We start from the raw sequence: 11,884 nt of genomic DNA, 5'->3' as shown, positions 1-11,884 counted from the left end.
AATTAATAAATGGGACAGATAAAATGATAAATCGGTGAGCTGCACTCCTGCGAGGGATGCTCCAGGGCAGCTCCCAGCCTGGGCAGGAGCGGGCCTGGCGCAGGCATGTCTCCACCTTAGGGGACCTGGAGAGAAAGGATGACACAAGGAAATCACAGCAGGCTGAGTGATCAGTAAAAATAAACCTGGCGACACCTTCACGCGGGTGTCCAGAGGCTGCAGGAGGAATCCCAGCCGCGGTTGGCGAGGCAGCCTTCCCAAGCAGCCAGCGAGTCATCAGTGGGAAGAGCGAAGCGATGGCACATTGCGTTAAATCAGGCTAAAATCCGTTTTAACGGACTTTAATCTGTACTCTGGATTATTCTGGATGGGTACTTTGGGAGGGCGTGCAGGAGGTGCCAGTGCTTTTTCCCCCTCGCAGTTTGCGGGCGGGACGCTGGGTGCTTGTGGACTCCCACCTCAAGAAACGCCGGTGTCTCCTTACCAGCACCTACCCCCCGTCATCATCCGAAAACTGGCTTCTCACCGTGCTGCCATCTGCCATCAGATACCACCGTCATCACACAGCCTTAACACACAAAATCTGGTCAAAGGAGGGAACTCCCTCCCCACCATACACCAGGAATACAATAATGACCTGTAGGATACTGGCACATTTTCCAGCCGAGACTTTTCAACTCCTTGCCGTAGGCTCCACGTCCTGCCTACAACAGAAAACGCTCTTATGCCTTCAAACATGCACATGGACCTGTAGGTTGTGGGTCCCTGCCCAGGCACAGGCACCCTGATCGCTAATTAAACCTCCTTCTGCTCCAATTATGTTTCTCCAACACACGCTGCCTCCATCCCAGATACACAAAAACATCTTCTGAGCTTCATCAATCTATAACTAGGCTAAACTGTCTGTTCAGGAATAATCAAATTAATGAAGGGCAAATCTCATCTCGCGCATGTGACAAAGGAAGAAAAATAAATACTGAAACAGGACAGAAAATTTAAAAAAAATCTTCAAAGTTTAGGCTAGTTCCTAGAAACAGGAAGCTTTTCTGTATCGTATTTGTGAACAAATCTTTGCACTGACGCTGCTTTAAGCTGCGTAACCCCACTTTGCTAGTTACAGTAGTAATTCCACCACAGTCAAAAGGCAAATTGGATCCTTTGGGGTTTCTGTGAATAATTATACATAGTTTGAAGAAATTTAAACACAGATTCACTGACTTAAGGAAAGCAAGCTGACTTACCAAGATTGTAGTTTAGCATTACTTTGCATGAGTGTTTCTAAGCCCTTGCAGAGTAACTGCAGTTCTCTAACAATTCTTATCTAAGGTAGAACAGTTTTTCTCCACAAGCTGTGAACATAGAACAGTCTGACTGCAGTTTCTAAACATAGTAGTGCTGCTCCTGTAAATTACAAAACAACTTTACGAGCAGCTGTGAGGTGTAAATTGATAATCCTGTTTCACTGCATTAACAGACACTAACTTTTAGTACGGACTACTGCAAATAAATGTTCTCTAGCTGAAATAAACTTCCACTGCTTTTCAGGCAACACCGAGCCGTATTTTGGTATGGGAATTGGGGGTTTTAACACATACGGAATGCTGGTTGGAATTATTTTGCTGCTGGGAGGAAAAAAAAAAAAAAAAAAAAAGAGGCCTAATTCTTTACTGTAGTCATCCAGCCTGGTTTACAGAACACAGTAAGAAACTACCACAGTGACATTTACAAAAACAAACCCAAACTTCTTTAAAACCAGCAATTTAAGAGTATGTGGAACCTCTGTGATACACACGAGACCCGACCACATAGTACAAAGCCAGGGTTTAAAGAATAACTCCATTAAATCTGCAGGCATGTTTTCATCTGTTGGTGGTGATTTTTTTCCCTATCCCCAAGGGAAGCTAATGGGATACCTCTAATTATTAGAAGATATTCAAAACTATATTACAGTATCAGTATGTGAATATAGGACAGATTTAGATGACAACATTTTACAACTTGGTAAAATACAATCTCCCCTGAAAAATAAGTTACTAGAAAACATTATCATCAAGCTTGGTCATCCAGGTCCTGTTTGCAACTTTGCTGCTGGTTTAAAGTGGGACTTTTAGCAAAATATTTACATCTGTTTCCCTGTTTGTAAGTTGGCAGCCCCAAAAGACATTCCTCATACAACTGAGGACACAGAGAATCAAGTTAAGCTCTGGTGCAAAAGCAGAGACATCCAGTGAAGACAGTTACACCATGGATTAACTTTTCTGTTTGTAAAGTGCATGGTATAATCTGCATGTACCAAAAGGAAAAACTGACTAAAAATGAGCCCTTTGAAAGAGATACAGAGTGAGAGCAGAATGTCTTGCACTAAGGTTATGTATTTAACAGTTTTACATGAAATATTTATATATAAAAACTTTAAGTGCTTTTTCTCCAATTTAAAAATCTAAAGAATTCAAAAATAAGGCATTCAATATTTGAAAAAGTACAGATTTACAAAATGTGTATATTCTGTCATGAAAACTCCACACCAACATTATACACTTGGAAAAAAAATACAAACAGGATATATTACAAATTTATGTAGCAATAACTTAGTTCATACCATGCAATAAAAAGTACGTTAATCAAGATACACAAGCTTTTAAGGTTCCTAAACGGGAGGGCTTAATTTTGTTTGCAAATGAGTTTTTATGCAAATTCTTAGAACTGTGGCACTTGAAATTTCTGGTAGCCTTTCTATTGAGAGTTAAATTGTACATCATGATTATGAGGACGGAGAGTAACAAAGCAGCTGTTACGAATCATTCCAACTTTGTTCGACAATAGCTGAAACTCTTTTCTCATATTCACGTTTGTTCTCCTGATAAAGTTGTGCTGCCTGACTGTTTGCTGGACTGTTTGGATTAGGTTCATCAAGCAGAGACTGTAAAAAGGGGAAAACAAAATGTCAGACAAACCAACACTTTTTAAATCAGGGAAAAATCACCTTACAACCTTTAAATCAAATGTGTTTCAGGAGGCAGACATGACTCAGAAGAACCCAGTTTAAAAAAAAACCCAACAGTTAAACTCACTGTTAGGCACCCATAATTACATTAGTGAACCTCAAATTATACATTGCATAAGCGTTAGCACTGCATACACTTCTAGGTTCACAAACCTATTTGTGCCAGGTAGCAGTATTGCTAATTGATTATTTGGTAATTACACTACTATTGTCATTCAGGACTAAAGAGGGGCTTAAGATGCCTCCTACAAAACTTCACACTGTAGAAAAATAAAAACAGTCACACAGGAAAGTGTACATTTTTGCTGTTGCAGGCCATTTTTACTTATTCCAAGTGAAGTAGGTTTCAGCTGTATTGTCTCCTTGAGGACTTCGTAGGGCATGACTTCACAATAAAGGTTAGCGTTTAAACACCAGGCAAATTTCTACCTCTGATGTCCTATCTTGACTAAAACCAGTTAAAAAGCAATCCAAATCAGTAACTGCTTTACTGGAAAAAATATCTAGTGGCAGTTTTGTGGCTCAAAATTAGTAATTACATAGGTTAGTCTTTATTTGAAGTAAAAAGCTACTGCTTAGCTCACAAGTATTTGAAGTCCCCTTGATAAAGATACCTGGCTAGCCCCATCACTGAGCCGTGTATCCTGGAGCAGAGACTAACAGCAACGTAATTATTTGCTAAAATAGATGCAAAGTTACCTGAATTGAAGTTAAAATAGATGAAACATCGTATGTTGGACTCCAGCGATTCTGAAGAATATCTAAACATATGCTACCATCCGCATAAACTGCAAACACAAAACAGATACCATTTAGAAACAATCAGAAACATCAGAAACAATCAGTTTATACTTTGTTCATTATATACTGTTCAAGGCAGAGTTACTGTTCCAATTCAGTCTGTGCTTAAATTGATGCTTTAGGAAAGAGGACAGCAGTTACGCCTCACAATCCTCTGTAGTTTGACACGTTGTATTTTGAAGGAGATACATTATTGGAAATAACAGAACACTTGAGAAGAAAAGAAGGAAGGTCTAAAGATTCGGTTTCTTGCTCCTCCTGCGTGACTGGCACAGACACAGAGAGACGAGAGGCCCCCCAGAGAGCAGCGAGCCACTTACTGCAGGAGGGGAACCCACCGCACCAGCCCAGGACCTCACAGTCAGGATGGACTCACACACCAAACGTGGGGAGCTCTTGCCCCATTTTCACATCCTGTGCACTCACTATGAGACACACTAAGGCAGATAATAGGAAATATTGGAAAGTGTGCCTGAAATCCTAGTTCTGTCCAGATACCTATCAATAGTCTTAATACAAGAGCCTGTATGAATCTGATTCGTGGCTCAAACTCCTACACCCTAGTCTTCTAGCTTGTTTGTGTCGATAAAACCCAAAAAATTACCAAAAGCCTGTCAGAGACACGCTGGCCTGCGTGTTATGTGGCAGATGGATGGTCAGACAGCGCTGCCTAGAAGGTCACAGAACTGAAGCCAAGGTCAGCCTCTGTTCAAGGAGGGCTCAAGTCACAAGAAATGCTGGAATGGGCTTATGCTTCAACCCTCAAATTGAACCTTTACCCTCTCCCCCCCACCTCTGCTAGAGGGGCTTGGAAAAGCAAAGGGCATGGGTTGTGTTTTCTGCATGCAAGAATCACTAAATAAAACCTATCAAGTGCTGGAGCAGGAGCCATGGCGCACTCTCATAACACTGCCCTCACCACTGGGTTCGGGTCAGCTGCCTCCTCTGCACTCCCACCTTCTTCCCTGTGCTAGTACTGCTCGGTACAGTGAACCAAAGGCAGGGACTTGGTTAAAATCTCGCCTGACAGAAATAAATAACATTTGGCTCAATCAGTTCCCTACTCCAATTCACCATGTGGCTGCACATACACAATTGCTGTGAAATGGAAGGGGACAGGAATCTGCAACCAAAATTGCCTCTTTAAGCCAACCTAAGTGCAGCTGCTGCTGAAAATGCTCCCAGGCTTTGCTACTGAGGCTATATATTGATTAGAGAGAGACAGATAGCTGCTTCTTAATAGCATCATAATTCTTAATTTTTCATCAAGCAGTTGCTGTCCTAGACATCTACTGAGGAGGCGGCAATGAAGAGAGATGGAGAGCTGTTAAGCATTCTGGCGCTTCGCAGAATACATGACCGCATCATAATATTTAGTGGGTATCATGGCTAAATAAAAATGATTTACTCACCATTTGGATGGAACATTTTTGATAAAAACCTAACAGTTGGAGGTTTATTTGGATATTCTTCGGAAAATTCTATTACTAGTTTAAAAGTACCTGTCCAAACAAACATAAATACAATCAGATAACTAACAACAGAAGAACACCTCCAGGAACATATACAACATAAGTCAATTTATGAGCTCCTGGATCAATATTTCTTCTCAACATTACATAAACAAACAACACTGAGTCTGGTTTCTTTTCATATATTTCAAGTGATAATGGAATATGACTTAGTGACAGTAATAAACCCAGCAGCAGCAGCTTGGCAGAAGCCTGGAGACTCACTGTACACATGGCAAAGGCAGCAAGACCCAACATCAATTATCCCACTGCCCTCCCCTTTTTCAGTGACCCAACATGCCAGTTCCGTGGACTTTGGTGACTTTCAGACATTTCATTAAGAAGGCACAAAGAAACACTGGAATTTCATAATCAGCAATCTCAGTCTTTGGAGCTCATGACTGATTCACTGAAAACCTTTATTATGGATCAGTGAATAATTTACTGTAACTCCTCCAACCCAACACAGAGAAAAACCCATCTGCTGCTGATTACTGCAATAATACTATAATTATTAAACTCATTAATCCTCATATGCCTAAGGAAGGTTCATTACACACCAACTTTCATGTTTATGTACAAATTCGGTATTCCCTCCCCCTCACCAAGTTCTATATTCAGAACAATTCAAGATTTTTCACCTGTTCTTCATTAGGAGAACAGAGACAAATCAAACATGCCACAAAGATGAAGCCAGAGAAGCCGACTGTCTTGTTGAGCTTAGCTATGGAGATGTGGAAACACATCTGGCAGCATCAGACCAACTTCCCCCACTGAAAGCTCTAGTGTATATGTATAAACAAGTCTTAATATAAGCATCGCTTCACAACTTTCTATCAACTATTGTGACAAGACACTGCTTACATCATAATACATATTTTTATAGTCAACAAGACCTTACTTCTTCACTTGCTTATTTTGTTCCAAATTCGAGGTAGATAACATCTATTATTTTTTCAAAGCAGAACAATGTTAATACTGGCAATATTTATAAGGATGACAGAGGATATAAAAGTCAGCAGCTTACCATCTTCAAAAGGTGTCCCTTCTGGCCTGAAAGGTTTTAAAAATAAACTCCAGTTAAAAATGGTCATTACCTACTTCTAAACAGGCATAGAAAATTTGTATCTTCTTCCTCATCCTCCCCAAGATATAGGTAGGGGCAATAATTTAATATTTAGAGACGTATCCAGAGGCAACCTCTGAGATCTTTGCCGTATCTAAGACACTTTCCCACAGTCAATCTGCCAGCCGAGATATCGACTTTATCATCATCCCAAACAATACATGTGCCATTATGTGACTAGATTGGAATTAATGAGCTAATTACTAGCAAGCATAGTTCAGTTTTGTGAGAGGATACCGAGCCAGTTCCTGTTCTGTAGGATATGTAATGTAACTCCTCAGACAGAACCTGTACCTCTTTCTACTGGGAATCAATCCAGTCACTAATACATCTGGATTTAATGGCTGAGAACACGTGGCTCTTACGTACTTTAAAGAGGAAGCCTGCTTTTTCATAACCCAACTCCTACAAACTCTGACCTATTTATTAAGCCATATGTAAGCTTTATTAATCTTTTTTTTTTACTAAATTTTAATTTTTTCTTTCCTATGCGTTCTGTATTACCCCTGAAAACAGATTTTTATCGCAACAGCACACGTAAGTAATTTTTCTAAGATTCCTGACTTTATGTACATAAAAGAATAATTGTAAAAACAAAACCCAGGTTTTGTTATATTTAGTCCTTTGATATAAAATTTTATAGTGATCAAAACTCTTACCCAAATATAACTGCATTCCATTGCATTATATTATTCTCAGATGGTGCACCACTGACACCCACAGGAGGGTCTTCTTGCAATCTAAAAATTACAAATACAGAATGACATGCCTTATATAAACAAAATACTTCCATCTGCAAGTATAATTTAACAGTAACATCCAGATTTTATAAATATTTTCTCATTCCAAATCAGAGAAGACACAAAGCATTACACGCAGATTATCAATACTCCAAAAAACAAACCTCCGAGACGCTCTCAAGATTTTTTCTCAAGATTTTCACCAACACCCTACACGGCCCAACAGGTTAGATTAAGTGTGCAGGGAGCAAAGTATTAACTCTAAGAATAATTTAAAGCTGCACATACAGCTGGGATTTACAGTACTAGACAGTGAACCATGAAAGAGCGATTGCTGCTGGCTGCCACAATGAAGAAGAGAACAAATTGCAGCCACAAACAGGAGCTGAAAACCAGGCCGGGGCTCTCACCCAGCACACCTGCTGGGACTAAGCACAAGGGACTGTCAGCAGAGCTTGTCCTGCACTCCCAGATCTGTGTGCGCGACGCGGTTAAATGGGGCATAAGCCTATTTTGACTAGCAAGCTGATTGCTTCAAAAGGGAGCGAGGGGAAAACCTGGGTACTGCTCCCTCTTACCAGTTCAACAAAGGTGTTTATCTCTAAAGTAATCATGGGAGCATTTAAAATTCTTTTTAGTTCCTTAATCCTTGGGACTAGGGAAAAGCATGTTACTTACTGAAAGCCGCAAAACTTGGACTACACAGAAATACATATCGTAACCCAGCAATAGGATCCAAATACCTTCCTGCTGCCCGCCCGTCTGTATACCAGTGCTTCTGCTTAAGGATCACACGAGACCCTGAACAACATAAACCAGCAAGTCCCAATCACCTGACGAGCACTTTGCCCCATCAACCCCCTTCAGTGACAGCTCCTACCCACCCCGCCTGCTCAGCCTCTTGAGTTATGCACAAATAAAGAAAACGAATAAAGACTGCCCTTGCTTCAGAAGCAATTCTTTAGTGTTAACATGAGGTTTGACTATATCGCAGTACACTTATGAACAAGTTCCCACCAGAAGCCCTGCAGACCAAGGGACAAATTCTGACTCAGTGTCAGCGTGGAAATGCAGATTTATTCAGAGCTAACACTGGTGAGCCAGCCACTGCATTCCCCTGCACTTGCACCGTGCAAAAACCTTGCAGTTTTATCACTTACCTGTGATAAAACTGCACTTGTACACAGATGCTGAGCACTGCCCTACAGACACAACCCTGAAGCAGGGACTGCGGCTTGCAGCTCGGATCCCCTCTCAACTCTCTGTTTACATCCTCGCTCTCCAAGCACACACAGTTCTGACAGCTTGGTCTCAACAGCATAATCGCCTACTATTTTGGTCAGGGAAAGCAGGAACGGGACTTCTCCCTGCGTGACAGCCAGGCTGCACACCAACAATAATGCCTGAGCATTCCGCTTGACAAACGCATCTGAAGGATGGCTTTGGTTTGGAGATCAACTTAAAAGCTCGTGTGCAGCCTGCTGTCAAAGGGTCTAACTAAAGAAAGGCTGTGGCAAGGACTGGAAGTTAGACTGAGCCAAAAAGCGCCTGGAAATCTTAAACAGCTAGGGAAAAATGTAGTACTTGTAACTCCTTTTTAACAGCAAAACACCCCCAACTTATTTTTCTGTTGGTTTAGTCAAACAAATTAGATGAGATACAAAATCCGTTGAGCTGTGTTCTCTCTTCACTGCTCTTGACAATCACTGTATGCAAAAGGAGTTTATATTTAATAAAATGAATCAGAGTTCACAGCACACGGTCTGCTTTTTCTGTATGAGGTACAAGTAACAGAAGGCTAAACAAAAATGTAACATGGTAGGAAAAGGAAAAGTAAAAAAACTGACCTGAAAAAGTTGCATAAGTCTTGGGGTACTGAAGTTGTCATATATTTGATAAATAAATTCGATTTACTTTGTGTTTATTTGGTTATACTTTTCCACAGCTTTAAAGTCTTCTCTACCTTAAGCTTCAAAATTATTAAACCAGTCCTTCTAAGATTATAAAATCATAAAAATCATGTCTGATTGCAATCCTGAGAAATTACTTAGTTCCTCACCCTGAAAAAATCACTGGTTCATGTCATCTGTGTAACTGAATACAATAAAAAAGACTGAATATCCTGTTTTGATTTGAACAGGAATCAAGCAACACCCACTTAGCAAACACCAACACCCAAACACAACAGAAGAGGTTGGCTCCACGTCTCAAAAACATCCAACTTTCTGTAGATTCACAAATCCGGCTTTTCCCACCGTAGCTTTACATGCAGTCACGTAAAGAAACTACAATAGACGTCAACTGTTTACTGATGTATTTTCAGGTACTGCTATAACATGGCTATGCTAAAAAAAGAGACACTATCAAGGCTGAGTCACCTCCAACAACTTATGAGAGACTCCAGAGAAATGATACGACATACTGTAAAGCTTACAAAAGAACCCTCCACCTTTTTCCATGCTCTGTTATAAATGTGTTTACATGTCAGACTGGAAATAAATTATTCTAGAGTCTGTGGTTCAGTCATTAACATTTAAAAGAGTGCAGCTAATAACTGCTTCTTTAGCAGTTTGTATATATTATACATTACAGGGCACTTTGCTTTTTATTACGTACAGACCAATGAAGTGTTTGCTAATTCTTTGTGCTTCGTTTTGAGATGTCCGTCCCGAATTCTACTTATTTTCGGAGACTGCCAGCCCACCAAGACTCAAACGCCTCTAAAGCCTGGTCTGTTCAGAAAAATGGGCCAAACACCTCCGGTATTCAAAAGCCTGTGCAAGGAAAGGCGGGGGGGGGGGGGGGGGGGGGGGGGGGGGGCGGTGCGGGACGCACGGCACAAACCTCCAGCCTCGGCCAGCTCCGCACCGCCGGGCCCTCCCAGGGCACCTGTAAGGGGCTCCCACCGCCACCAGCTCGCCTCCCGCCCCACTAACCCCCCTCCCTGGCCCGGGTGCCGCTCCCGGGAGGCTCCCCCTCCCCACGCAGGCGGGGAGGCCGGGGCTGCCCTTGTTTTGAAGGCACCGCTTCAACTTTTATCCTCAGACGCCCCCAGCCGTCGGCGCACGGGCGAGGCGGGGCGGCCGGGGCAAACAAAGCCAGCCCTGCCCGGCGGGACCCCCCCGAGCCCCGCTCACCCCCGGAGGGCTCCCGGCCGCGCTTCCCACCCCCGCTCCCCGAGGCGGGGAGGGGGGAACGGGGGAAGCCGCTGGCTCGGAGCGCGCCCCGCAGCACCCACCGTGGGAAGGACCCGGGGAAGGGGGCTCCGTGCCAGCCCCTCCGTCCCCAGTACAAAGGAGCGGGGCCGGCCGGCCGGCCCGGGACGCGCCGCTGCCCGCGGGCACGGCCCTCCCCCGCCTCGGAACAAGCCCGAGCCCCGTCCCCGCAAACGGCCGGGTCAGGCCCACAGCCGGGCGGCGGTTCCCGCTGCCAGCCCGGCCCCGTCCCCCGGGAGGGGTGCCCGCTCCCCGCGGGACAGCCTGGGGAGGGGGCGGCGGAGAGAGGAAGGGGGCGGGGGGAGGGAGGGGGTCGCCGCTCACCTCTTGAAGTCGCGCATCAGCCTGCGCCGCGCCGGGGTGGACATGATCGCCGCGGGGAAAAGAGTCCGCGGCCGCGGCGCCGCCGCCTCCCTCCGCCACCGCCGCCTGCACAAACAACCCGCAATGGCGTCTCCCTCCGCGGGGGGCGGGCCGCGCCGTGCCGCTGGGCCGGCCGACGTCGCGGGGGGCGGAGGGGAGGGAACGGACGGCGGAGGAAGTGGGGGGGCGGTGACTACGCGCCCCTCCGCGCCCGCGGAGCCCGTTGATGGAGTTTGGAAGAGCCAACGGGCTCGGAGGCAGTAGCGCGCCCGGCTCCCTGGGTCTGTCACCAGAACGCCCCCGCCCCCATGGGAGAGAATTTTTATTTTTTTAAAATTACAATTTTGGACTTTTAGCAGCGGAGAAACAGCACGCTCTGCTTTTAGTATGAAGCTGCTGAAGGACCTTGAACTGCCTCAAGTGGGGCTGGCAGGGCCCATAAATACATGGGGGGGCTGAGGGAGGGCACGGGAAACTTCAACCACGCGACGACTTAAACCACACAACGACTTAAACCGCGCGACAACACCGGTGTACAAGCACATGGAGAATCAGAAATAATTTTAGAAAAAATCTCTGTATCCCATTGGCTCTGAAGGAAGGTAGTGGGGAACCAGGGAAGTGATCTTAAATTTCTATTTTTTTTTTTATAATCCCCATAACTCCAACAGACTCTTTGAAGTCGTGACCTAATTCTTACATGAAGCCCTGGAAGTTCGCCCCACAACTTGGCTTTGTGTGATTACATGTGCCTCCTTGCTTTTCTTTCAGATGATTTTAAGGAGGTCAAAACATCATGAGACTCATAATGAAGTGACAGAAATAAACATTGTCTTCATCCTCTGCCCATTTCTTTCGCCTCTGGCTATCCCTGTGCTTGAAGAGCATCAATCCCGGGTTTAATATAGCACAAAGCTCGTAACTGCTTTTTGCCAAAGTCTGTGCCAAGCCCGCGCGGCAGCAGCCCCGCTGACATGGGTTATTTTAGACACAGACTGACCCGAGCGCTGCTCTGACCCGGTACCTCACCCAGGTCAGGATTTCACTCTGCAAGGGCTTACGCTCCCAATGCTTTTTAATCCAACATCCCACCTCAGGGACAACATTCAGACACGAAAAGCGAG

At 44.4% G+C, this 11,884-nt stretch overlaps 1 protein-coding gene across 1 annotated transcript; it reads right to left on the bottom strand.

The window, feature by feature from the left end:
• Positions 1–2,352: 2,352 nt before the first annotated feature.
• On the bottom strand, positions 2,353–10,878 carry UBE2B (ubiquitin conjugating enzyme E2 B). The gene is made up of 6 exons (XM_074838303.1): positions 10,722–10,878; positions 7,102–7,182; positions 6,344–6,369; positions 5,218–5,307; positions 3,704–3,792; positions 2,353–2,920 (listed from the first exon to the last, which is right to left on the bottom strand). The coding sequence occupies exons 1-6, from the start codon at positions 10,763–10,765 to the stop codon at positions 2,792–2,794; spliced, it is 459 nt and encodes a 152-aa protein (XP_074694404.1). The 5' UTR covers positions 10,766–10,878; the 3' UTR covers positions 2,353–2,791.
• Between the last annotated feature and the right edge of the window lie 1,006 nt (positions 10,879–11,884).

This window comes from Strix aluco, chromosome 13, assembly GCF_031877795.1.
Source record: "Strix aluco isolate bStrAlu1 chromosome 13, bStrAlu1.hap1, whole genome shotgun sequence".
Lineage (NCBI taxonomy): Eukaryota > Metazoa > Chordata > Aves > Strigiformes > Strigidae > Strix > Strix aluco.
This window is presented reverse-complemented; position numbering and strand designations above follow the sequence as displayed.